Source organism: Musca autumnalis, unplaced genomic scaffold (genome assembly GCF_047663935.1).
Source record: "Musca autumnalis isolate F117 unplaced genomic scaffold, ASM4766393v1 scaffold_4, whole genome shotgun sequence".
In the NCBI taxonomy this organism is placed as follows: Eukaryota; Metazoa; Arthropoda; class Insecta; order Diptera; family Muscidae; genus Musca; species Musca autumnalis.
The window spans coordinates 37429114-37454249 of NW_027411977.1; the positions used below are offsets into that span (position 1 = coordinate 37429114).

Below are 25136 nucleotides of genomic sequence, written 5' to 3' on the forward strand. Positions count from 1 at the left end.
CTGTTCAAAAATATAAATAATTTTTACAAAATTCTCTCTTCGTTTTCTGTTTGTAATCAGGTTGAAATGTAAAAGACAGCAAGAACTCATTCGTTATCGGCAATATGCGGGATCTTATCAATGCATTGTTGTTTTATTTCAAATTTTCCAGATAGTCAATAAGCAGAGTATTTTATGGAGGTGTCATAAAATATGTTTTTATGTTTTTTTTTTTGCTGAACGAGTGAGATATGAAAGGAGATGGTGACATAGCCTACCAACAACCAATAACACATTTATGCTGTGGGCTCTCCTAAAAAACGCAAATTTGCAATGATGGTCTTTTTCGCTGCCTTCTTTACATTTTGTTCAAACCCAGGTACTCTTAGCATAAAGGAAGTATGAGGAAATACGTTTCGCCTCCATTAAGTGTCCTCGCCATATGAAGTGGGTGCGAATGCAGTTCGTTCCTAACCATGGTACTAAACATTACAGCCATGCAATTTCTTAACAAATTAAAACATCTCTTTTATTTTTCCCATTTTTATGTGTCTACACCTCGTATTTATTTTTTTAAAGAGCAATGTCCATGTCTTTTTTACTAAACTCTATGGATTGCAAATTTCAAATAGATTTCAAACGTGGTATTGGAAATTGTTGAGCCGGATGTCTACAACTATAAATAGGTTATGCATTTCATTTTTTTCGCAGAAAAGTCATATAGCATTTCCAAATTAAATGAAACCTTTTCCAAATTGAATGAAACCTTTTCCAAATTGAATGAAACCTTTTCCAAATTGAATGAAACCTTTTCCAAATTAAATGAAACCTTTTCCAAATCAAATGAAACCTTTTCCAAATAAAATGAAACCTTTTCCAAATCAAATGAAACCTTTTCCAAATCAAATGAAACCTTTTCCAAATTGAATGAAACCTTTATTTTTATTGAAAGAAAAAAAGCCAGAATATTTTCAAAAGAGAAAGAAATAAAAAATTATATAGGTTTTCAACAATTTTTTACTTAAATTCTAATCTTAAGTAATGACATAAAAGTGTAACTCGCTGCATATTTTGCTTCCTTGAACTTAAACATTTTATAATTTTTGGGCATCAATTAAGGTTATAGCGAAATAATGCTAAAGATAGAATTAAGGGTTAAAAAATTGCTAATAATAACAGGACTAATTGTATTACCTAATGAAGTGGTTCACGATTTGCTGCTTGTGGTATTTTCAATGGACATACTCATTACATAATTGGAGCAGTCCTGTTTATTGAGCTGTTGGTTACTATGCTCAACCCCGTCAACGATATTACGATTTAATGTCTAATCGCGTGTACCACTCTGGTACACAATTTTACTTTTGAAAATACCTTTACTATTGGGTTCAACATTGCTGAATATGGCATTCAAAGTTTCAAAGGTCCATTGAGAATTCCCCAAGCAGCAAATCGTGAACCACTTCATTAGGTACTACAATTAGCCCCTGTTATTACACTGTGAACCGAAATTTTGGGGCAGAGATAATTCCTTTTGGGGATGAAAGCCCTTGGTGAGTATATTAAGAATCGCGAAGGACAGATCCGCCGTGAGTCGATGTTCCGAGTTATGGCGTGATTAAGTTTTTGGTGAAGACGCGACAAAATCGATTAGTTGTCAATGAGGGTCGGTCTAGAAATAAGGGACGAAAAGGACATTAAAGGAAGCGAGTTAGAATGTCGATATGTTCTACGAAAATAATCCTCATTCGATTTGAGTGAAGACAAGTAATCTCATAAATAAGCTAAAGCAATAGTTAACAAAGATATAACGTTTATTTCAGATGCCTTACATGGTCTTCAGCAGAAATTTAATCAGGCCATAACTCGGAACTTCGACTCATGGCGGATATGTCTTTCGGGATTCTTTATATACTCCCTAAGGGCTTTCATCACCAAAACGAATTATCTCTGTCCCAGATTTTCACCTCCATTTTGTGTCAATTTATAAACCTAAAATCTCTCTTTAGGATTATTTCGCTATAACCTTAATTGATGCCCAAAAATTATAAAATGTTTAAGTTCAAGGAAGCAAAATATGCAGCGAGTTACACTTTTATGTCATTACATAAGATTAGAATTTAAGTAAAAAATTGTTGAAAACCTATATAATTTTTTATTTCTTTCTCTTTTGAAAATATTCTGGCTTTTTTTCTTTCAATAAAAATAAAGGTTTCATTCAATTTGGAAAAGGTTTCATTTGATTTGGAAATGGTTTCATTTGATTTGGAAAAGGTTTCATTCAATTTGGAAAAGGTTTCATTTAATTTGGAAAAGGTTTCATTTAATTTGGAAAAGGTTTCATTCAATTTGGAAAAAGTTTCATTCAATTTGGAAAAGGTTTCATTTAATTTGGAAATGCTATATCAAAATACAAATCGTTGATACCGCTTGTTGTTGGTAGGTCTTTTCTTGCTCATAAATTGTTACTTCTATTTGAATCCAAATTGAACGCATGTGGTGGGAAAAATGATAACTGCTAACTTTAACCTTATCAGATATTGTTTTTGCCTTTCGTCACATTCCTCCACTACTGTGGTATGATTAATTGAATTGAATTTATCGTCATGGCACACACACTCTATAGAAGCTCCGTTTCTTTAAGAACGCGTCTATAGAACCATCCTTTCTTTGAGAAAGGGTCTATAGAAGCCCACTTTCTCTCAGAAAGGCTCTATAGAAGCCCACTTTCTCTCAGAAAGGCTATATAGAAGCCCACTTTCTCTCAGAAAGGCTCTATAGAAGCCCACTTTCTCTCAGAAAGGCTCTATAGAAGCCCACTTTCTCTCAGAAAGGGTCTATAGAAGCCCACTTTCTCTCAGAAAGGGTCTATAGAATGAACCCTTCTTTTAGAAAGGGTCTATAGAAGCACCCTTTCTTTTAGAAAGGGTTTATAGAAGCACCCTTTCTTTTAGAAAGGGTTTATAGAAGCACCCTTTCTTTTAGAAAGGGTCTATAGAAGCACCCTTTCTTTTAGAAAGGGTCTATAGAAGCACCCTTTCTTTTAGAAAGGGTCTATAGAAGCACCCTTTCTTTTAGAAAGGGTCTATAGAAGCACCCTTTCTTTTAGAAAGGGTCTATAGAAGCACCCTTTCTTTTAGAAAGGGTCTATAGAAGCACCCTTTCTTTTAGAAAGGGTCTATAGAAGCACCCTTTCTTTTAGAAAGGGTCTATAGAAGCACCCTTTCTTTTAGAAAGGGTCTATAGAAGCACCCTTTCTTTTAGAAAGGGTCTATAGAAGCACCCTTTCTTTTAGAAAGGGTCTATAGAAGCACCCTTTCTTTTAGAAAGGGTCTATAGAAGCACCCTTTCTTTTAGAAAGGGTCTATAGAAGCACCCTTTCTTTTAGAAAGGGTCTATAGAAGCACCCTTTCTTTTAGAAAGGGTCTATAGAAGCACCCTTTCTTTTAGAAAGGGTCTATAGAAGCACCCTTTCTTTTAGAAAGGGTCTATAGAAGCACCCTTTCTTTTAGAAAGGGTCTATAGAAGCACCCTTTCTTTTAGAAAGGGTCTATAGAAGCACCCTTTCTTTTAGAAAGGGTCTATAGAAGCACCCTTTCTTTTAGAAAGGGTCTATAGAAGCACCCTTTCTTTTAGAAAGGGTCTATAGAAGCACCCTTTCTTTTAGAAAGGGTCTATAGAAGCACCCTTTCTTTTAGAAAGAGTCTATAGAAGCACCCTTTCTTTTAGAAAGGGTCTATAGAAGCACCCTTTCTTTTAGAAAGGGTCTATAGAAGCACCCTTTCTTTTAGAAAGGGTCTATAGAAGCACCCTTTCTTTTAGAAAGGGTCTATAGAAGCACCCTTTCTTACAGAAAGGGACTATAGAAGCACCCTTTCTTACAGAAAGGGACTATAGAAGCACCCTTTCTTTCAGAAAGGCACTATAGAAGCACCCTTTCTTATAGAAACAACCTTTCTTTAGAAAGGGTCTATAAAAGCACCCTTTCTTTATGAAGGGTCTATAGAAGCACCCATTCTTTATGAAGGGTCTATAGAAGCACCCTTTCTTTAGAAAGGGTCTATAGAAGCACCCTTTCTTTATGAAGGGTCTATAGAAGCACCCTTTCTTTAGAAAGGGTCTATAGAAGCACCCTTTCTTTCAGGAAGAGCCTATAGAAGCACCCTTTCTTTCAGGAAGAGTTTATAGAAGCACCCTTTCTTTCAGGTAGAGTCTATAGAAGCACCCTTTCTTTTAGGAAGAGTTTATAGAAGCACCCTTTCTTTCAGGAAGAGTCTATAGAAGCACCCTTTCTTTCAGGAAGAGTCTATAGAAGCTATAGAAGCACCATTTCTTTCAGAAAGGCACTATAGAAACACCCTTTCTTATAGAAACAACCTTTCTTTCAGAAAGGGACTATAGAAGCACCCTTTCTTTCAGAAAGGGACTACAGAAGCACCCTTTCTTTCAGAAAGGGACTATAGAAGCACCCTTTCTTTCAGAAAGGGACTATAGAAGCACCCTTTCTTTCAGAAAGGGACTATAGAAGCACCCTTTCTTTCAGAAAGGGACTATAGAAGCACCCTTTCTTTCAGAAAGGGACTATAGAAGCACCCTTTCTTTCAGAAAGGGACTATAGAAGCACCCTTTCTTTCAGAAAGGGACTATAGAAGCACCCTTTCTTTCAGAAAGGGACTATAGAAGCACCCTTTCTTTCAGAAAGGGACTATAGAAGCACCCTTTCTTTCAGAAAGGGACTATAGAAGCACCCTTTCTTTCAGAAAGGGACTATAGAAGCACCCTTTCTTTCAGAAAGGGACTATAGAAGCACCCTTTCTTTCAGAAAGGGACTATAGAAGCACCCTTTCTTTCAGAAAGGGACTATAGAAGCACCCTTTCTTTCAGAAAGGGACTATAGAAGCACCCTTTCTTTCAGAAAGGGACTATAGAAGCACCCTTTCTTTCAGAAAGGGACTATAGAAGCACCCTTTCTTTCAGAAAGGGACTATAGAAGCACCCTTTCTTTCAGAAAGGGACTATAGAAGCACCCTTTCTTTCAGAAAGGGACTATAGAAGCACCCTTTCTTATAGAAACAACCTTTCTTTAGAAAGGGTCTATAGAAGCACCCTTTCTTTAGAAAGGGTCTATAGAAGCACCCTTTCTTTAGAAAGGGTCTATAGAAGCACCCTTTCTTTAGAAAGGGTCTATAGAAGCACCCTTTCTTTAGAAAGGGTCTATAGAAGCACCCTTTCTTTAGAAAGGGTCTATAGAAGCACCCTTTCTTTAGAAAGGGTCTATAGAAGCACCCTTTCTTTAGAAAGGATCTATAGAAGCACCCTTTCTTTAGAAAGGGTCTATAGAAGCACCCTTTCTTTAGAAAGGGTCTATAGAAGCACCCTTTCTTTAGAAAGGGTCTATAGAAGCACCCTTTCTTTAGAAAGGGTCTATAGAAGCACCCTTTCTTTAGAAAGGGTCTATAGAAGCACCCTTTCTTTCAGGAAAGTCTATACAAGCACCCATTCTTTCCGGAAGAGTCCATAGAAGCACCCTTTCTTTCAGGAAGAGTCTATACAAGCACCCTTTCTTTCAGGAAGAGTCTATAGAAGCACCCTTTCTTTCAGGAAGAGTCTATAGAACCACCCTTTCTTTCAGAAAGGTTCTACAGAGGCACCCTTTCTTTAAGAAAGGGTCTACAGAAGCACCCTCTCTCTCAGAAAGGGTCTACAGAAGCACCCTTTCTCTCAGAAAGGATCTATAGAACCACCCATTCGTTAGCATTATCAGATTTTTTTGCCTTTCGTCACATTCCTCCACTACTGTGGTATGATTAATTGAATTGAATTTATCATCATGGCATTCGTATCACACTTTCTTCTAGAAAGGGTCTATAGAAGCACTCTTTCTTTTAGGAGCTCCCTTGCTTTCAGAAAGGGTCTATAGAAGCACCCTTTCTTTCAAAAACTGTCTACAGAACCACCCTTTCTTTCAGAAAAGATATCTAGAAACAACCTTTCTTTCAGAAGCACCCTTTTTTTAGAAAGCGTATATAGAAGCAACCTTTGTTTCAGAAAGTCCCCTTTTTCTTTGAGAGTTGAATATCAAACCGTGGCCTCATGAATAGATCTGTTATATGACTTGAACCTATGATAATTAATCGGGATACAACATTGAGATAAAACAAGCGAGAATATTGACAAAAAGTCAAGCGTTTCAGAAACGCCACATGGAGATCGTAATATATGCGGATGATAGTAGGACTATGAAAATATCCACCTGTTAGGCTGAAATGAGTTTCAGCCTGAACTTATTGGTCGATGGTGTCCTGATTCTGACCTTTAGCTATCCCAAGATATTGGGTTTAACATTCGATAGCATGTTTAAATTGTCAGCGCAAGCCACACACACAGACTGGCAGCACTTGGCGTACAGAAAAAGAAACCTTGTTGACATCTTCCAAAGCAATAGACCTGTCCGTTGTAAGCTATGCAGCGTCAGAGCAGCATCCAAGTGTTAGTACCAGACTGTAGAAGACTATTCAAACCTACCAGGGTCTCTCCTCGAGACACAAGTGGACTATTTTCTAGATCAACGAGCATATCAGGCAGACTTAAGCTTTGTTCCTTTACTTTTTAATGGTAAGAGTGGTAAAAGAGAAAAGTGTCAAAATTGCTCAAAATTGCTCTCTCATGAACATTTTTACCAGAAAAGTAAAGGAACGGAAAATGGTAGATCTGGTAGAAATTTCAAAAAGAAACATAAAAAATTAATTTTCGTCTTTTATTTCACAGTTTTTAATTTAGTTTTGTCAGCCTTCGACTTTTTCTTCTGTTTTTCGTCCATTTTTTAATTCATATTAGGTCTGTACGATAACCCAAAAATTTGTACAAATTTGTACTGAATGCTGTTCGATAACAAAATTATCCAGCAGAAGAAAGCGAGCTTGGAGAGATTTTTGAAGAGTTTTGTGACTGAGAACGTGCAAATTTTTGCTGGGAAAATTTGTCCCGCAAAAATTTGCAAGTCTGATCAGCTGTCTTTTAGTCACCTATCCAATGTTAACATTTTTGACCAAGAAAATTTCACAGCTGCACATTCTTTTAGATTCTAATGCGTTGTGGATAGGATTAAAGCATTAAATAAGTAAACTGCAACTTTAAAAATTTTTTTATAAAAACAAATTTCATACGGAAACAGCTGACTTTCTTGCAAGTTTTTGCAAAATGCTGTTCGAAAGCTTTCTGCAATTTTTCTTGCTTGAGAGAGTAAAATTCACTGAGAGAGGTTGCTGGAACTGACTGAGTAATTATTGCTGGGAAAGTTATCGTACACACCTATTGTGAAATAATCGCCAAACAAAAGTCGAAAAATCAGTTCTGCCATTTTTTACCTGCATAAATTTTTCTGGTAGCCTGTGGTAGAAGAGAAAGGCACATGTGCTCTCTCTCCTCTCTTAAAAATTGCTGCCAGCTTTACCACTTTTTGGGGTTAAGGAACGCTTTGCAGGTTAAAAAATGGTAACATCAGATAAGTAAAGGAACACAGGTTTAAATAGAATTCACACTGATTCAGTTGCGCAGGCAGTAAAAATATACAGTGGTCTAAATGGTCTAAATGATGTAGGATTGGGACCTCACCCAACTGTCTTCTGATTCTTTATGGTAGCAGCCAGTTAAGGTTGCATAAATAAAATATACGAAGGACAATATTTATGATGCTACAACAACAACTGGTTCCACTATCAGGATGACACTTTTTAATTATTGTTACCAAAGATCATCTGTGGCCATCATTTAGCAGGTTTAGATGATTAATGCGATCTCTCACCAGATGGTCGAGGTAGTTTTTGCCCTATGCTACCTTCTTTTAACTGTTTGGAGAAAGGGCAACATCGCGTAAGAGTTTTTTGGGCTGGTGATTTTTCCGGGTCAGGAATCCCTTCGATAGGTAGCGAACGATTCTCAACGCATGGTTTATTCCCCACGAAGCGAAGCATCAACCTTATTTCCCGGCATTCCGCCTGCGAAATATGTGTTGCACCGCTCTCTTATAGGAGTACTTGTCGTTTCTTTCCCGGACCTTAATATATTTGGTGGTTGGTGAAGTGGAAGAATGATCCATCTCTTTATCTATAGCCTTATCCACCAAAGCCTTATGCCTGGGAAGGACAGTTTTTTTTGGAAATTACCGACTTATCCTCCACTAAGGAGGCTGGCTGCCTGGGTTGGTGCTCCATCTCATAATCCGACAGAGGGTTATCTTTCAAGATTCTTTTCATACTTTCAATCTGTTAATATTGGTGTTGTATTTTTCAAGCTGTAGCTATACTTCAAAAGCTGTAAATACAGGCTCCAACTAAGTCTAAGGATGGCCTATTACTTCGACAAGCCATAAATTCTATTTCCACGATATGTATATTTTGTAACATGGGAGTCCATTAAAAGCAATCCCTTAAATATCTACTAGCTATCAATTATTGTTTCAAATTGCTGATTTTAAATTTAACAACTCATCCCAAATGCGTCAGAACGCCATACGACATACGTTAATTGTGTGGAGGCTGTGAGAAAATCAAAGGCGTTGCATTTTTAAACGGCGTCAAATAGTCAGCTGTTTACGATTGATGACATGCATTTAGAGAACAAGAAGAAGAAAAACACAAGCCAATTTTCATTTGTTGTGGGAGAGATAAATGTGCGTGCATATTTGTTTCCACTGAATAATCAGAAATAAAACACAAATTTATCCAAAAAGTGAGTGAAGTAGTAAATATCCCATAAAATGTACAGTGCAACACGAAAACCTCCGTCGAATGATGTCCGTTTAAGTAAAAAACTATCTTGGCTTCTTCGGCATGGATTGAAAAAAGAAGGATTTCAAATACAGTCTGATGGATTTATAAAAGTTGAAGATTTATTAAAACATCCGAATTATTGTCGTGACTTCAATATGGCGACGCTGGAAAAGATTGTGCAACAGGATGCCAAGCAACGCTATACAATAAGAAAGAATCCCATGGGTTACTGGGAAATACGGGCTAATCAGGGTCATTCATTAGAGGAAATTGAATCGGATAAATGTTTACAACTGATTAAAGATGTGCAAGAGGTTCCATTGGCTGTACATGGTACTTACTATCGTCACTGGCAAAATATCAAAACCATGGGTTTAAAGAGTTTTCAACGTAATCATGTACATTTTGCCACAAGCGATTTGTGTTCGAAAAACACAAGTGGATTTCGTTCAGACTGTCAAATTCTTATCTATTTGAATGTGGAGAAGATATTTAAAGAATGCATCATGAAATTATATCGTTCTGCTAATAATGTGATTTTATGTTCAGGTCTAGAAGATGGCACCATACCCACCAAATATTTCCTCAAAGTTATTGATCGCCGAACAGGACAACCATTAGATTATTGAAATTGTTTTGATTCATTTGAAAAATAAAATTCTAGTCATTGTTTTTGCAAAAGTTACTCACCATTAGTTTTCTTTTCTTTCTTTGTAGACTAAAATATCCAGAAAAATGACCTCGGATGTTGACACATCGATAACCTCCATTAGTGTTACTTCAAGTACTGATGAGGCAGAAAGTGAAAATGGAGGAGTGCAGAAAAAATCGAAATCTCGAAGTTTAAACAATCGTTGCAGTGTTTGCATCCAAAGTTTTTCCACTCTCCAAGAATGTCTAAAACATGAGCTGCTCGAACATAGCTTACAAAAGAAAAACGCTGCAAAAAGTGGCACCAATATAGAAAGTCGGCTTAAAGCCACAACAAAATCTCTCAACTCTCCGGAGAAAAAGGAAGAACGTGCAAAAGTCCACAAAGCATTGACCACTTGTCATAAAGGTCAAGAATTATCGGCTATAATGAAGCATCTTTGTATGGATACCGAAAGTTTGGTATTGATATTTACACGTGTACAGACGTGTTTGGAAAGGGAGTTGCGTTCTTTGGGACCAGTTAAAATATTTCCATTTGGTTCGATTGCTAGCCGTTTGGCGTTGAGAGGTAAGAAAGAATTTTTTATTCATACGCAGTTGTTATAAGACGCCTGAAAGTATGCTAAACTATTGGTGGCTTTGGTATACTTTCTATTTTGTCCACAATTACATTAAAAATAAGTCGGCTATGTATAACTGATGCTTCTCTAAGCTGAAATACAATATTCGTGATTGCATACATACCAGAGTACGGTTTGAATGGCGATTTCATTGCCTTTGAATGCATTCACGGAAACCATTGTCTATTGTCGTCACCTCACATCATTTTAAAACAACGCCACACAACACCATTCATCGCAACAGAGTACAGCGAAAACATTGCATTGCATTGCTTGCCTTCTCTCAATCACACCTAACACACCTAAAAGGCAGCGAATGGTGTGAATGGTCAACATTGTTGATTGATTGAAACATAAGAGACTTTCTTGTCGATTATTTTATTACACGTTTTTTTATTTAATGTAATAGGAAATGATATGTAATTCATGTCTATTTAAAAAAATATATATCTTTATATATAAAACTCAATTGTCGTTTGTTGGTAATTGAATCAGTTGAAAACGGCTGGAGCGATTTGGATAATTTTTTGTGGAAATGTTAGTCATAGTAAAGTTTAGGTTTTTATGCAAATATAAATTGGCCACTCCCACTTTTCCGCCCACTTTTATAAATACGTTATATCTACGAAACTACTCAACAGATTTTCCTGAAATTTTCAGGGAACGTAGGGTGATGGCCCCCTGTTGAAATTGGCTACACATTTGGTTGAATTTCGGATCGGGCGGGGTACCTCTCCTATGCCCTATTTTTATAAAAATGCAATATTTGCAACAATTACAAATGTATCGCTTTGAAAATTAATTTCCGAGTCAATGGCGATTGTGTCTCCGACCTTACGTGCTTATTTGGGGCATTAAGACTGGACAACGCCCACTTTTTTAAATATGTTATATCTACGAAACTACTGAATCGATTTTCCTGAAACAGGGTTGGTCCCCGATAAAAAAAAATTTTTTTGACTTTCGGATCGGGCGGGTACTTCCCCTATGCCCTATTTTTGTAAAAATGCAATATTTGCAACAAATACGAATGTATCGGTTTCGGAATTTATTTACGAGTCAATGGCGATTGTGTCTCCAACCTTACGTACTTATTTTGGGACTTAAGATCCGACCACGCTCACTTTCTAATTAGGTTATATCTACAAAACTACTGAAGGGATTTTCAAGGAAATCGCGATTTGTCTAAACTTTTAAATCTTTAAAAATAAAAATCAAATGTCGTTGGTCATGGCATCAGTTGAGAACGGCTGGACCGATTTCGATATTTTTTTATGCAAAGAAAATGTACGCCCACTTTTTTCAATTTTTAATTTTTATCATTTCTACAAAAACTACTGCACCGATTTTCCTGAAATTGCCAGGGAATGTACAAGGATGGCCCCCGCTTAAATTAGGCTACAAATTCAGTTGAATTTCGGAAGGGGCGGGGTACTTCCCCTATACCCTACTCTTTTAAAAGTGTTATATTTACAATAATTACGAATGTATCTATCTCGGAAGACCTTACCCACTTTTTTAGGACCCAATGACTTGACCACAAGCACTTTTTAAAATATGTTACATCTACAAAACTACTGAACCGATTTTGCTGAAAATGTCAGGGAATGTTCGGGCATATTTTCTTGAATTTTGAAGGGGGCATATTTAAAAAAAACGCCTTACCTTTATGAATAAAAATCAAATGCAGTCATAACCCAACTTAGGTTTTTCGGAAAGAATAGTTTACCACGCCCCCCGAAAACAGGTTCCATATTTTATTGAATTCCAGAGGGAGCGGGGTACATCCCCTATGTGATATTTTTAAAAAACGTTATATTTGCAAAAATTATGCATGTATCGGATTAAAAATATACGGATTAATCTACAATCTAGGTACTTTTTAGGGCCTATAGGCCCGACCACGCCTGTTTTTTTTAATATGTCATAACTCCAATACTACTGAAGGGATTTCCATAAAATTTGCTACAAAAGCTCAATGTTTGCCGTTGTTATGTATATATTATGAATTTCGGAAGAGGTGGGGTACCTTCCCCATGCCTTTCTGTTAAACGCTACATATAAGCCAAATGTATGATTATATCGGTTTCAGCATACATTTTGGTAGGCAATGAAGTTGTATCCACCCTAGGTACATATTTGGAGCCAAGATACCGGATCAGGCCTACTTTTTTAATATGTTATATCTTGAAAACTGATGACCACGCCCACTCTTTTCAAAACATTATTTTTCCAAAACTACTGAACCTAATATTCAGAAAATGTTCAGGAATGTTCCGTGGTCCAAAATGCCATATATTTGTAGACGAATTTCGGGGCCTATTATTTTATAATCGCTATATTTGCTAACCTTATCGGGTTGCAAATTAGTTTTCGAGACAACGGTGGTTGCGCCCCCTATCAAGAAAAACTATATATTTACAAATTATGGTGAGGTTCAACGGTCCATCAGCCATGAAAATCTAAAACATATAAGTCTCAATAAGCGGGAGAATTCGATTTAACCACTTCTTAACCTTTAAAATTAGATTGCTTTAAGATAAAGACAGGGACATGGACGATAATAAATCCTAAAACGCATATATTGGCGAAAAAATCCGACAAAGTCCGTAAGAGAAAAGAAAGGTTACAGACAAAAAATCCTTCTCGGTTTGACAATAGACCGAAGAAGTGAGGTAGAAAATACCTATTTTTTAATTTTCAAGCATAAAGTCGATAAAAAGTTGTCATTAAAACTCATTACGATGGGCCAGCAACGCGGACCGGGGTCTGCTAGTTAATATATGTAATTCAAAATTAAAACAGTAGTTCCTTAGATAGAAAATATTCATTTAAGATAATAAAATACATGAAAAGGTAGAGATTAAAAAATGTAAGAAAATGAAAAAGTTTGCATTTTTTGATAATTTGTTTCTACAACTCATATTGGTGAATTATTTTTGTCCCTGAGATATAGCATAGGGCTATATTGTACGATTTCAGTAAATCGTAGTCGACATATAAAATATGGTCATAAGCAATATTTCAAAACCCAAAGCTGTTGGACAAAAACTTTGGAAGATTTAAAAATAACTCGCCAATCTGAGTTAGAAACACAAAAAAACACAGCTTATTAATAATTTATGCACACTTATTTATAGAGGAATTCAGTATTCTGAGAAACAAATAAATACTATTAATAAGATATTGTATTAATTATAAACTTTGTTAATGTTAAATCTTAAGACATAGGCTGTTCATATTTATATACCGAATTCAAAAATAAAACATTATTTACGACTTTTGGAGACAATCGATTTCTTTTTTCGCTTATTAAATTTCCAGCTGCAGAAAAAACTCTCTCCGAAGCTGCACTACTTGCAGGAATGACTAAAATTCTCTTCGCAAATTTCGACAGCCTTGGGTATTCCGTAACGTGATGGTCCCACCATTCCAAAGCGTTAAAGTTCATGTCAGCGTTAACACGACAACAAGCATACCGATTTACTTCGTCATTGATACCTTCTTCTAATGTCAGAGTTGGACTAATGATGAATTCAGAAAAGAACAATGCAAAGTCACTAGTATCTGAAGTATCATCTGGACCTTGAGACTGTGCTCTACTCAAAGTCGATGCAATACATTCCTGATCATTTAAAATTTGTGAAACGCAAAAATTTTTCACTTCTGTCAAAATACCTTCTTCCAAAAAGCGGTTCGTTGGGGGATACAAAAAACAAGAAGAGTATTGGTAAATGCTTATATTAGGAATCCATGTTGTATCTATTTCTCTTATAATGTTTGTTTTTAATTTCTCTATTAGAGTAGAATCAGTTGGCTTAACCTCACATATATTTTTTAGTGTTTTAATTGATAAACAAATATAGTTACTGGTGATATAATTAGAGCCCTGCAATTTATTGCTTATTTTATAAAAATTTTCAAAAAGCTCTACTAAAGCTACCAAAATAGAGAAGTTGATTCCTTCAGTTCTATTCATTTCCATTTTACTAGTAAGTATTTCCTGAATTGAAACCCAATTGTTCAAAATAGATTTAAATAGATTATAATGTGTATACCATCGAGTTACACAGCAGTTTTTCAAGGAGGTAGTCAAAACATGCTGTAAATTGCTTTTTTTAAAGTATTTGACTAATTTCTTACATGATTCAAGGGTAGGCTGCAATTCTTCTGTATTACAAACAGCAGCTTGCAACACATTATTAAATAGATGATTTGAGCAATTTAGGTGAGTATAATTTTTTAAAGCTTTTAGAATATTGGATCCTCTGTTCGTAACGAATTTAATGTTATCTAAGTTGTAAACTTCAAAGTCATTTAAAATATCTTTTAATTTGATCAATATATTTTCTCCGGAAGCTTTTTCAAAATCCATTGACTTTACCCCTAATACTATATTTTTCAACTGGGACTCCTTCATAAAATGAAATGTAACGCACAAAAACTGTCTTTTTATAAAGTCGTCCGTCCACAAGTCAGTTGTTATTGACGCCACTTTATTATTCACAGCTTCCTTAACTTCGCTCTTCACTTCATTTCGTTACTCCTCCGCTTTAAGATGTATTCTCTTTGATATTGTTGTTGCATCAGGTATAAGATCCGATATATCGGTATTGCTTCCATATTTTGCACCGATATTTATTAAAGCTTCAGCAAGTTTTTTAAAACCGCTACCATTTACGGCAGAAAATGGACGACAGTCCTCTACAATCCACTGGGAACATACGTTTATAAAGTCGTCTTTATCAGAACTACTGATTTTTTTCAGTTCCATATTAGATTTGTCCATAAGGTAACACTTGTGTCGCACCAAATTAGATGTTTGTTTTCCATTATATTTGTACAAATTACTGCACTTATGACAGTATACAAGTCCGTTTAAGATTTCGTTATTTTCTTTTTGTATTAAGGAAAAAATATCCCATATTTTGCTTTTTTTATTTTTCTTTATAGTACGGTAAACACCGGCTTTTATTTTTTGCACTATTTCGATCTCCATTGTTCGCACTGCACTAAAAAGGCAACGAAAGTACAGCGAAGACAGTGAATGCTTTGTTATATTTATTGTCATTTTGTTGCTTGACATGTAACGGCACTAGAAAAACGGTGTTTGAAGAAGGCAATCATCAAAAATATTGAATGCATGTAAAGCAACAACATCAGTTGATATTTGTGAATGAATGCATGTCAATAGCAACGAATGAATGAATACATAAAAAAGACGAATCATCTCAATCCGTACTCTGATACATACATAAGTCCATGCTTCGTGACAACAAACATTAAAACCCTTGCCGGTACCAACTAAAATAACTCATAAGCACCGATAACTGCAAATTGAGTATCGAACTAAACGTTGTACATAGTTATATTTTTTGCGCACCTTCATCAAGTTCCATGAAGGTATGCATAGGAAAACTAAAATGTTTTTGGTGGACAAGTCCATACTGCCAGTATAATGACCCTAAAGTTCAAAAAAATCTAGTGTAATATGCTGTTTATATTAGAGCTTTTTGCAGGGTTAACCTTCTTTGAGAGGATTTGTTTGAAATATAAGCAATGGAATTGACATTTAAAACCCTGTCGGTTTGTTAAATCCTGTTATATATAAACGGGGTATAAGCAACAAAAAGGTCACGATAGCTACAAAAAGAGTAACTCCTAAACCTATATCAAGTTCCAAGATGGACTATGTCGACACATTCCTTTAAATCGATTTAACTCAGTTTAAGGTCACTTCTAGGACAATGTTATAATTTGTATAACAAGTATTTTCAGTAATCATGACTAAAACATTACAATCCTTTCTAGGGAAAGCGAATCCTGCTCAAGATTTAGACCGTAAATTTCCCAAAATTTAGTTGAACTCCTTTATACACCTCCCGCACAAAAGAACAGGGCAGAGGTCATGCACGGCGTGATCGATTTCTTCCCAATAAGAATTTAGGCGACTGCAATATCCCAAGCGTAGTTCAGCCAAAACTACTCTGGTTTGTCGTGGCAGCTCACGCTCCTCAGCTGCGATAGATGGGGGCTGTACCCCGAGGACTTCATTCAAACTATAGTTGCTTTGGCATTAACAACTGCGTCCGTGTGTATGCTATTAAACCTGCTTGATATGCTTGTTGATCTAGGGGTTCTCTCCTGTATCGTTGGACCTCTCCCTCTAGAGCATGGATATCCTTCCTGATTAGCCTGAATGTGTCAGGTCCACCCACAAGATGATGATTGGGATGGCCCACACGGTAACTTCCAAGCAGGTACTGCAACGAAAGCATCTCATTTTGTTGCTTTACTGGAAGAATCTTTGCCTCCTCATGTAGATGGTCCACTGAAGATTTGAGGAGGCACCCTGTTGCTGTTCTCAGGGCGGCATTCTGGCAAGTTTGAATCTTTTTCCAATTCGTATCACATAATCTCGGGGACCAGATTGGCGCCGCATAGCTTACCACAGACCGACCTATCGCGTTATATGTGGTCAACAAGGTTTCTTTATCTGCACCCCAAGTGCTGCCGGCTATGGACTTGAGGACCTTGTTCCTACTTTTCAGTTTGTCGCAGATAGCTGTGGCGTGCGCCCACGACGTGAAAATAGTGTCGAATGTGACCCCTAAAATGTTGGGGCAGTTTGTGGTCGGAATTCTGCTACCGTCGACCACGACATTCAATTCTGTTCCAAACTGCGCTGTCCATGTGGTGAACAGAGTGGCTGTTGATTTTGTGGCGGAAATCTGCATATTCCTCGCGTGGAAAAAGGTGGTAAGATCGGTTAAATAGTTGTTCAGTCTCTCGAAGATGTCATCAGGATAGGTACCTGACATCAGGATCGTGCAATCATCCGCATACGTTACGATCTCGATGCCGTCTGGAGGGGGCGGAATACAGAAGAGGTAAAGGTCAAACAGTTTCGGAGATATTACCCCACCTTGGGGAACTCCCTGTTTCACTCTACGGGGTTTGGACTTCTTGTTCCTGAATTCCACGTACGACTGGCGTCCACACATATAATTGACTATCCAACGTTTCAAGCTTGGCCGGAGGGTTGTCTGCTCAATGTCCTCAAACAGCGTGGAGTGCCTGACTGTATCAAAGGCTTTTGATAAGTTAAGCGCCACCATCACTGTTCAATCGCACGGCCGTCTCTGGTTGAGTCCTTGAAAAATATGTGTGGTGATGGCGTGCAGCGGAGTTGTTGTGCTATGCTCCTTACGGAATCAATGCTGATGATCGGTAACTTGTTAGCTATTTCTGATACTGGGGAGGACTAAGGCCTCTAGGGTCTTTGCTACGGGCGACAAAAGCGAAATCGGTCTGTACGATTCACTTTTGCTGGCATCCTTGCCTGGCTTCCGTAGTGGGACCACCCTGCCCATTTTCCAGACTTCGGGAACAACGAGGGTGGCTAGCGACAAGTTGAAGACTTTGGTGAGATACCCGACTCCCGGCTCATCCAGCTGCTTCAACATTACCATGGAGATTCCATCAGGGCCCAACGCTTTGGATGATTTAGCGTTCCTGATGACATTGGCAACATCTGCCATTGTAAATTGTGGTGGTTCATCCTCGGCAGGAAGAGATCTGATGCGACGTAATACTCTTCTCTTCGCCCTGTCACTCTAGGGATGCTCGACAAACTGTCGATTGAAATAACTTGCGCACCTCTTCGGGTCAGTCAAGGTAACGTCGCCAAACGTGACTGAGGTCCTATCTTCCCTTCTTCCAGGGTTCGAGAGTGACTTAACCGTTGCCCACAATTCACCTATACCGACTCCAATGTTGTAATTCTTCAGATGATTTGTTCCGCTTATGCTCGTCGACCAGCCTGTTAACTTCCAGTGTCAGCTCCCTGACTCTGGGGTCATTGGGGTTGGTTCGGCGAAGCTCATCACGCTCATTTGCTAATCCCGTCGCCTCTGCTGGGAACTTTGGTCTTACTTCGGGTATTCGACCAGCAGGGATATGGCGAGCGGCTGCAGCAGTGATGATGTCTCGGAACGTCCTTTCCGCTACCCGAACATCAGAAGGATTGGGCAGTTCTCTGAAGCGGTGATTGGTGAACTCTCTGAAACCCGGCCAATCAGCTTTCTTATCTTATCTTATAATCGGGTGGTCTGCTAATGGAGACAATTATGGGGAGATGGTCTGATCCAAGGGAAATGATGGGTTGCCAGGTAACGTGTAACGGTGACACGATGGTTATGTCTGGCGAGCTGTGACACTCTCCTCTAATTCTGGGCGTCCTCATTGACCGTGCAAAACGTAGAGCTCTCAATCTGCTCAGCCAGCGCTGTACCTCTCTGGTCGTTTCCGAGGGCCGAATGCCACATCTGATGATGCGTATTAAAGTCCCCCAGGACCAGACGATTATGACCTTCCAAAAGCGGGCTAATGTTAGGCACGTAATTTGAAATACAGCTATTTCTCAGCGGGATGTATACGTTCAGCTACTCTATCTCGGCAGTTCCACACCTGACTGCTCCCCCATACATTCTATGTACGGGTAATTAGAGACAGGCTCAAGCGAGATAGGTCTGTATTGGACAGACTGGTGCAATAGGCAAGCTAATCCCCCACCTCCACTTCTGCTGCGATCTTTCCTCAGAACATTGTAACCATCACAATGCTCTAAGCTGTGTTGTTGTTCAGCTTGGTTTCCTGCACCGCAGCGACCTTGATATTCCTCCGTCTCATGAAATCTACTATTTCCTCGATCTTACCTCGGAGTCCATTGCAATTAAATTGCAAAAAGGATGCATTCTCTGGGATTGGGACAACAACGGCTGGTGTTAAAGGCTGCGTGTGCGTGCGTGTGCGGTTGTTGTAGAGGGGACTGAGGGGTAGTTTCGTAGTTAGACGACGAGGGAGTTTCGTAATCCGACGACGACTCACTGGGGACTGTGTTCATGCAGCATGCAGCAATATAGTCCCTGTCGTAGTCCCTCACGTGGTCAAGTCCAGAGCAACCCCTTAGATGCACCCACTCCTGACATCTATTGCATCTCACCGAAGCTTGGATGTGGGTGAAGATGCGGATGTGACAAACTGAGCACAGATATATTGGTCCTGGGTTTTCCTCCGTCCCGGCACGGACCAAAAGAATTCGGAGCAGGCATTCCGGGATATGCTGCTCCCAACACAGAAAAACGTAACAAATACAAACATATGTACACTGAGGTTGCAGCCGCTGGCCGGAACGATGATTTTGTGTTGTTCCGGGTCAATCCGGTACGAAAGAACTCGCTGCCGTGGGATTGTAAAAAAAGTGCAGGTTGTATCTATATTCTGTAATCGGTTCGATAATGATCCGAAATTTCCTGCCCATGTGGTGTCCTTGTATTATATGAAAAATATTGTATTTTATTCGTGTAGACAGTGTGGCTTGGGTATGTCACGGGAAATTATTAGACCCTCTGTGATTCTTTTTTACATATCTGGCTATGGAGTTTCACTAAATGTGGAAGTCCTTGAAAGTGGCACTTGTCTGTATTTTATCTTTGTTGTTGTAATATTATATGATATGCTTGTATTTTCCCCATTACTGTGACTCTGTCTCCCGGTCTAGGAATGTGGCTGCTTGAGGGTGTTGTAACCACAAAGCTACTGGATTTAGTTGAGTAGGTTTGACAGGGCAGTTGAAAAGATGCAGTTTGTCGTGTGGGCCTGTTCATCGTGCAGTTCGGCTGAACTCAACGGTTCTTTCCTGGCGTAAAACCTTTAGTTGATATGTTTATAAGTTAATTTTTGCTTAATCTGACTCTGGGTTATAACCAGTTCTAGATGTTCGAGGTTTGACAGGGATGTTGAAAAGGGGCAGTGTGTCATGCGGTCAACTTACAAATCACAGTCGATATGTAAGACAGAACTTTATAGTTTGGTACAGAAATTTCTTTTACTCCGAAAAAGTTTGGTATTGGTTTTGATATCACCCGTATCAAACGGTTCCTCCCGATTTGCCGATGTTTTTTTATGTTTTAGCCTCATTATCTCACCGAAACGACGGATATTTGGTAATTAATTTTCTTTGGGACTACAAAACTTCCCCCAAGAAATTTGTCGGTGCAGGTCCACGTTTTAAATATATCGCTCATAGAAAGCTACCTCCCGGTTTTGTAATTTTTTAAGCTTTAAGTTTGTAGTAGTTTGAGCATTGCAATACTTACAGGCTTGCTGACTCCTTTATCGCAATATACATATAAATAAATAAAACATTCACACAGAAAAAAGTCAGTGTGTACAGCCAACGAAGGTATATCCAGATGTTCGGCATTGTGAAGGTTTTTGCTAAATTAAACTAAATTGGTATTTTGTCTCAGTCGTATAGAACGATACCGCTCGATTTTCGGATTCTCCATCATTGTAACACGTTATCACATGCGAATCAAATTTAGCATTTTTTTTTTTTTTAGTTCAATAATATTCCCATTGTACTTTAAGTTTGTGCACAATTTAAGACCAGCTACTAAAATATATTTTCAATATCTATTTACAACTATTTCACAGACGCTGACATAGACATTTTTCTTGATGCATCAGAAATTCCAGTCAGGGATTTCAGTCAATCGCCCAAACATCGTCGTCTTTTGAACAACATGGATGGTGGTAAACAGAACCCTCAACAACGTGGCGCCTTTAATCGAATCAGTGCAGCTCTTCATCGCAGTCCCTTATTTGTGGACGTCTTTGCCATACGCAACGCCCGGGTACCAATCATCAAGTGTAAACATCGTGATACCGGTTTCAGTATTGACATCAATATATCATGTCCCAGCAGTATGGAAAATACCCAATTTATCAGTGAGTTGGTGCAAAGTGATCGCCGGATACATGAACTCTTGGTGTTCCTTAAGTTATGGGCTAAAAATATGCACATTATTGGCCGGGCCAATATGACCAGTTATTGTTTGATAACAATGATTATCTTCTATTTGCAACAGCCTTTCAAACTGTCAACCGGTGGTGAACAGAGAATTCTTAAATCTGTCAAGGAGTTGCAAAAGGACTGCCAACCACGTCTGGTACAGGGTGTAAACTACTCCTTCGACTTGAAGGCAAACAGACCAAAAATACCAAAAGGATGTTCAACCCTGGATTTGATAAGTGGCTTTTTCCTCTTCTACAAGGATTACCCATTTGAAGACAATCTCATATCGCCGTTTTATGGTAAATCAATTGCCAAAAATGAATTCAATGAGGATAACTACAGGGATTACGGTCAGCAATTGATGAATGTAACACAATACTTGGGTGGTGTACCGGCAGAGTCCATACAATTGGATCGTTGTATGTGTGTGCAGGATTCATTTGCATTGCATCATAATGTGGCAAGGACCATGTTGCCACCAAATAAAAAATATTTTATCATGTGTGTGGAGAATGCTGCGGCAATTTGTGATAATCCCAATAAAGCAACAACAGCTGGGGAGATACTAGAGAAGCTCTTATATGAAACAGTATTCTTAAACAAACTCAGCCCTGAGAAACCAGTTATTTTGGTACCAAATCTAAACAATTCTAATGGCAGCACAACACCAGTCGATAATAGCACGACAAATAGCAGTTTGGATGAGACAGCTTCTAAATCGCTTAGTCACACAATGTTACCTTCAAAATCCGATTTAAATTGCATTGCTAATACCCAAACAGTAAATGCCAACAATCCTGAAGATATTTTACGTTTTTGGTGTAACCACCATAAACAGGCAATACAAGAAATTCTCATTGATTTCTATCACATTGAGCTACAACCGGATGCCCATACACCACAAAAGCAACTGCGTTTGGAAAACGATGACCTTTGTGTGCGGTTTCACATAAGTGCTAGTGTTGATTTGTGGTCCAATCGTTTCTTTCAAAAAACAACCCATCAAACATTTTGGGAATATCAAATGGCCCAAACGGAACGTTTACACAGCATACGACGTCAAGATTCCAAATTTGCTGTACAAATTAATGCCATAATGACGATTAGTGTGGAATCGGATTATTCAAGTATAACGGTTAAAGTTACCCTCCCAAATGGAGCACCAACATCAAGTCTCAATAAAAAGGATCCACTGCGTAAATTCTTCAATATCTTTCGCAATACTATGCAAAATTATAGCCTTAAAGATGTTTTAACAGGGGACAAAATCAATGATCCGAAGACGCAACAAAATATTGAAGTCCCAACAAATGACACTTCAAAACCACAAACTGATCAGACTCTCAAAACGGCAGAGCATTTAACATCTTAGTCTTATATTCTTGACAAATATTTCATTAGATTTTAAGTAAGACTACTTGAATTCGTTTAATCAGATCTATGAACATACATACAGATGTACACTAATATGTTATGACATTTGAAATGGGACTTTTTCTTTAATATTTTATTTAAATTTATTATAATTTTATACCCTTGTTTTGGGTAGTTTATTTAATTATTTTGAGTTTTTAATAAGATATTTATAATAATATACATGAATTTAGACAAAAAATTATAAGTTTTTCATTTCATTAAAATGAATATAATCGAGCTTGAGGTTTTTCATTTCAAATACAGACAATTGGGGTCTTTTGGTCAAAGAGTATTTAAAGGGATTGATTTTTGTTCTCAATAAACATAAAATTTAATTTTCTTTTTTTTTTTGATGTTAGTCCATTCAACGGTCCTGATCGAGTTTTAGAATCTCGACATCGATGATTGCATGTTTTCGAAAATCAAGGGATGCAATATTTTGAAATTTTTAAACCGAATTTATCGAGCCAATTTTGGGTTTCAGGGACTTCTCATTTTTACAGTGTTTTTTAATATTAATAATTTAAATATTTCGTTACATATTATGTAGTGTTGCAGAATTATTTTGAAATTTTTGCAGGGTAGTACTTGCGTGGGCGAAGTAGGAGATGAAAGATAACAAGGAATGGTCATGAACGGTTAAAACTTGGCAAACTCCAGGACTTATCTTGGTTCATATTTCTAGTGGGCAATGACCTGCCCGCATATTTCCGCCACTAAATCTACGGGCACTATGTACACCACATGGAATGTGCAGTTTGGAAAAGAGTTGAATGTCGTGGTCGATGGTTGCAGAATTCCGACTACAGACTGTCTCAAAATACCCCTAGAATTTTGAGACAGTCTGTAGTCGGAATTCTGCAACCATCGACCACGACATTCAACTCTTTTCCAAACTGCACATTCGACATTACGTTCAAGAAGTGCGCGTATGCTACAGCTATCTGCGACAAACTGAGAAGTAGGAACAAGGTTCTCAGCACTTGGGGTGCAGATAAAGAAATCTTGTTGACCACGTATAAAGCGATAGGTCGGCCAGTGGTAAGCTATGCGGCTCCAGCTTGGTCAACGATTCAATCCTGCCAGAATGCAGTCCTGATAACAGCAACAGGTTGCCTCCTCATGTCTTCTGTGGAACATCTACATGAGGAGGCAAATATTTTTCCCGTCCAGCAACACAATGAGATGCTTTCGTTGCAGTGCTTTCTCGGGTGTTACAGTGAGATCCGTCCCAACCACCATCTTGTGGGTAGGCCCGACACACTCAGGCACATCAGGAAGAATATCCACGCACTTGAGGAAGAGGTCGAACGATACAGGAGAGAACCCCAATAGGCATATCAATCAAGTTTAAATAGCATTCACACGGACGCAGTTGTTATTGCCATAACCAACTATAGTTTGAATGAAGTCCTCATAATTCATTCCTCATCTATCGCAGCTGATATTTCCGGAACTGTTCAACCTCTACAATTCATAAATTCCACACCCTCCAGACGGCAAAAATATCATAATGTATACGGATAATTGTATGATCTTGGCGTCGGGTCCTATCGTCGATGACATATGTGATAGGTTAAATTTCTACATAGCTGACCTAGTGCAGTTCTTCCATCGGATGAATATGAAAATATGCTCCTATTGAACATACTGGTCGAAGGTGTCCCGATACCGACCACCTAACTACCTCAAGATATTTGGTGTAACGTTCGATAGCTTGTTTAAGTTGTCCGATAAGATCAGAAGTAGGGACAAGGTCGTCAAGTCACTGGCCGGCAGGACTTGGGGGCTGACAAAGAAACCTTGTTGACCGCTTACAAAGCAATAGGCTGGTCTGTGGTAAACTGTGCGGCGCCCAAATATTAAGGCTACGCAGTGGAAGAATCTTCCAACCTGCCAGAATGCCTTCGTGAGGACTGCAACAGGGTGCCTCCTCATGACACTAGTGAACCATATTCATGAGGAGACGAAGGTTTTACCGGTGCATCAGGACAACAGGATCTTGTCGATGCAGTACCTGCTAGGATGTTACCGCCGTGAGCATCCCTGTCAAGATCTAGTGGACAGACTTCCAACACCCAGGCAGGCCAGGAGAAATCTTCATGATCTGGATAGAGAGAGAGAGACAGGGGTCCAAAGGTACAAACGAGAGCCTCTAGACGAAGGAATCTTAGCAAGCAGGCTTGATAGCATTCACAATGATGCAGTCGAGCATGCAGTACTGAGATAAAGTGTGAATGCCGTACTGCCGTACCATTTGTTGCTGTTTCCCTGGAAATGCAACATTTTTTGCTTAACGGTAGAGTTGCTTAAGCTATACGTGATAAATTGCTGTACTCCAGGTTATAGGCACCATATTAGCCCGGTTTTGGCAGGGCATAATTGACTGGTCCTTGGAAACTCTAACTCTCATGAGTTTCTCGGTATTGGATAGAGGGGATAGTGCACAGCAGATTGATAGGTCTACGGTTTGCACGATCAATGAGGACACCCCTACTAGAATTAGCGGATATTGACACAATTCGCCAGATATATTCATAGTGTTACGTGGTCTAAAAAATTACATCACCTGGCAACCTGTCGTTTCTCTTTGGTCAGACCAACTCCTCATTATTGTCTCTAAGAACAGAGCACCTGATTTCACCACTAAACGCCACACTTTAATCAGTCATGGGAAACCGCTTCAGAGATCTGCAGCGGCTCACCTGCTGGTCGAAAAACTTCGTCGCAAGTCGAAAAACTTCGTCGAGCCAACCCAAAGGAGCTGACAATGAAAACTAACAGGTTGGTCGGTGATCATTAGCTAAACATGTGCCTAAATCACATTGTGGGCCA

The 25136-nt window shown here is 38.5% G+C and overlaps 2 protein-coding genes across 4 annotated transcripts in view; both read left to right on the top strand.

Moving 5' to 3' along the window:
- Nucleotides 1–22538, top strand: part of mkg-p (monkey king protein) — a 56300-nt gene extending 33762 nt beyond the window's left edge. The window contains exons 1-3 of one of the 3 annotated variants that reach the window (XM_073986234.1): nucleotides 8570–8650; nucleotides 9468–9972; nucleotides 20525–22538. In XM_073986234.1, the coding sequence (XP_073842335.1) occupies nucleotides 8585–8650; nucleotides 9468–9972; nucleotides 20525–22257 (2304 nt within the window). In that variant the 5' untranslated portion in view covers nucleotides 8570–8584 and the 3' untranslated portion in view covers nucleotides 22258–22538. Of the gene's footprint in view, nucleotides 1–8569; nucleotides 8710–9467; nucleotides 9973–20524 lie in introns of those variants that run through there. The other 2 variants (XM_073986237.1, XM_073986235.1) reach the window with 2 other exon arrangements.
- On the top strand, nucleotides 8728–9426 carry Tpt (tRNA 2'-phosphotransferase). The gene has a single exon (XM_073986241.1). The coding sequence runs from the start codon at nucleotides 8738–8740 to the stop codon at nucleotides 9377–9379; it is 642 nt and encodes a 213-aa protein (XP_073842342.1). The 5' UTR covers nucleotides 8728–8737; the 3' UTR covers nucleotides 9380–9426.
- Nucleotides 22539–25136: the final 2598 nt, after the last annotated feature.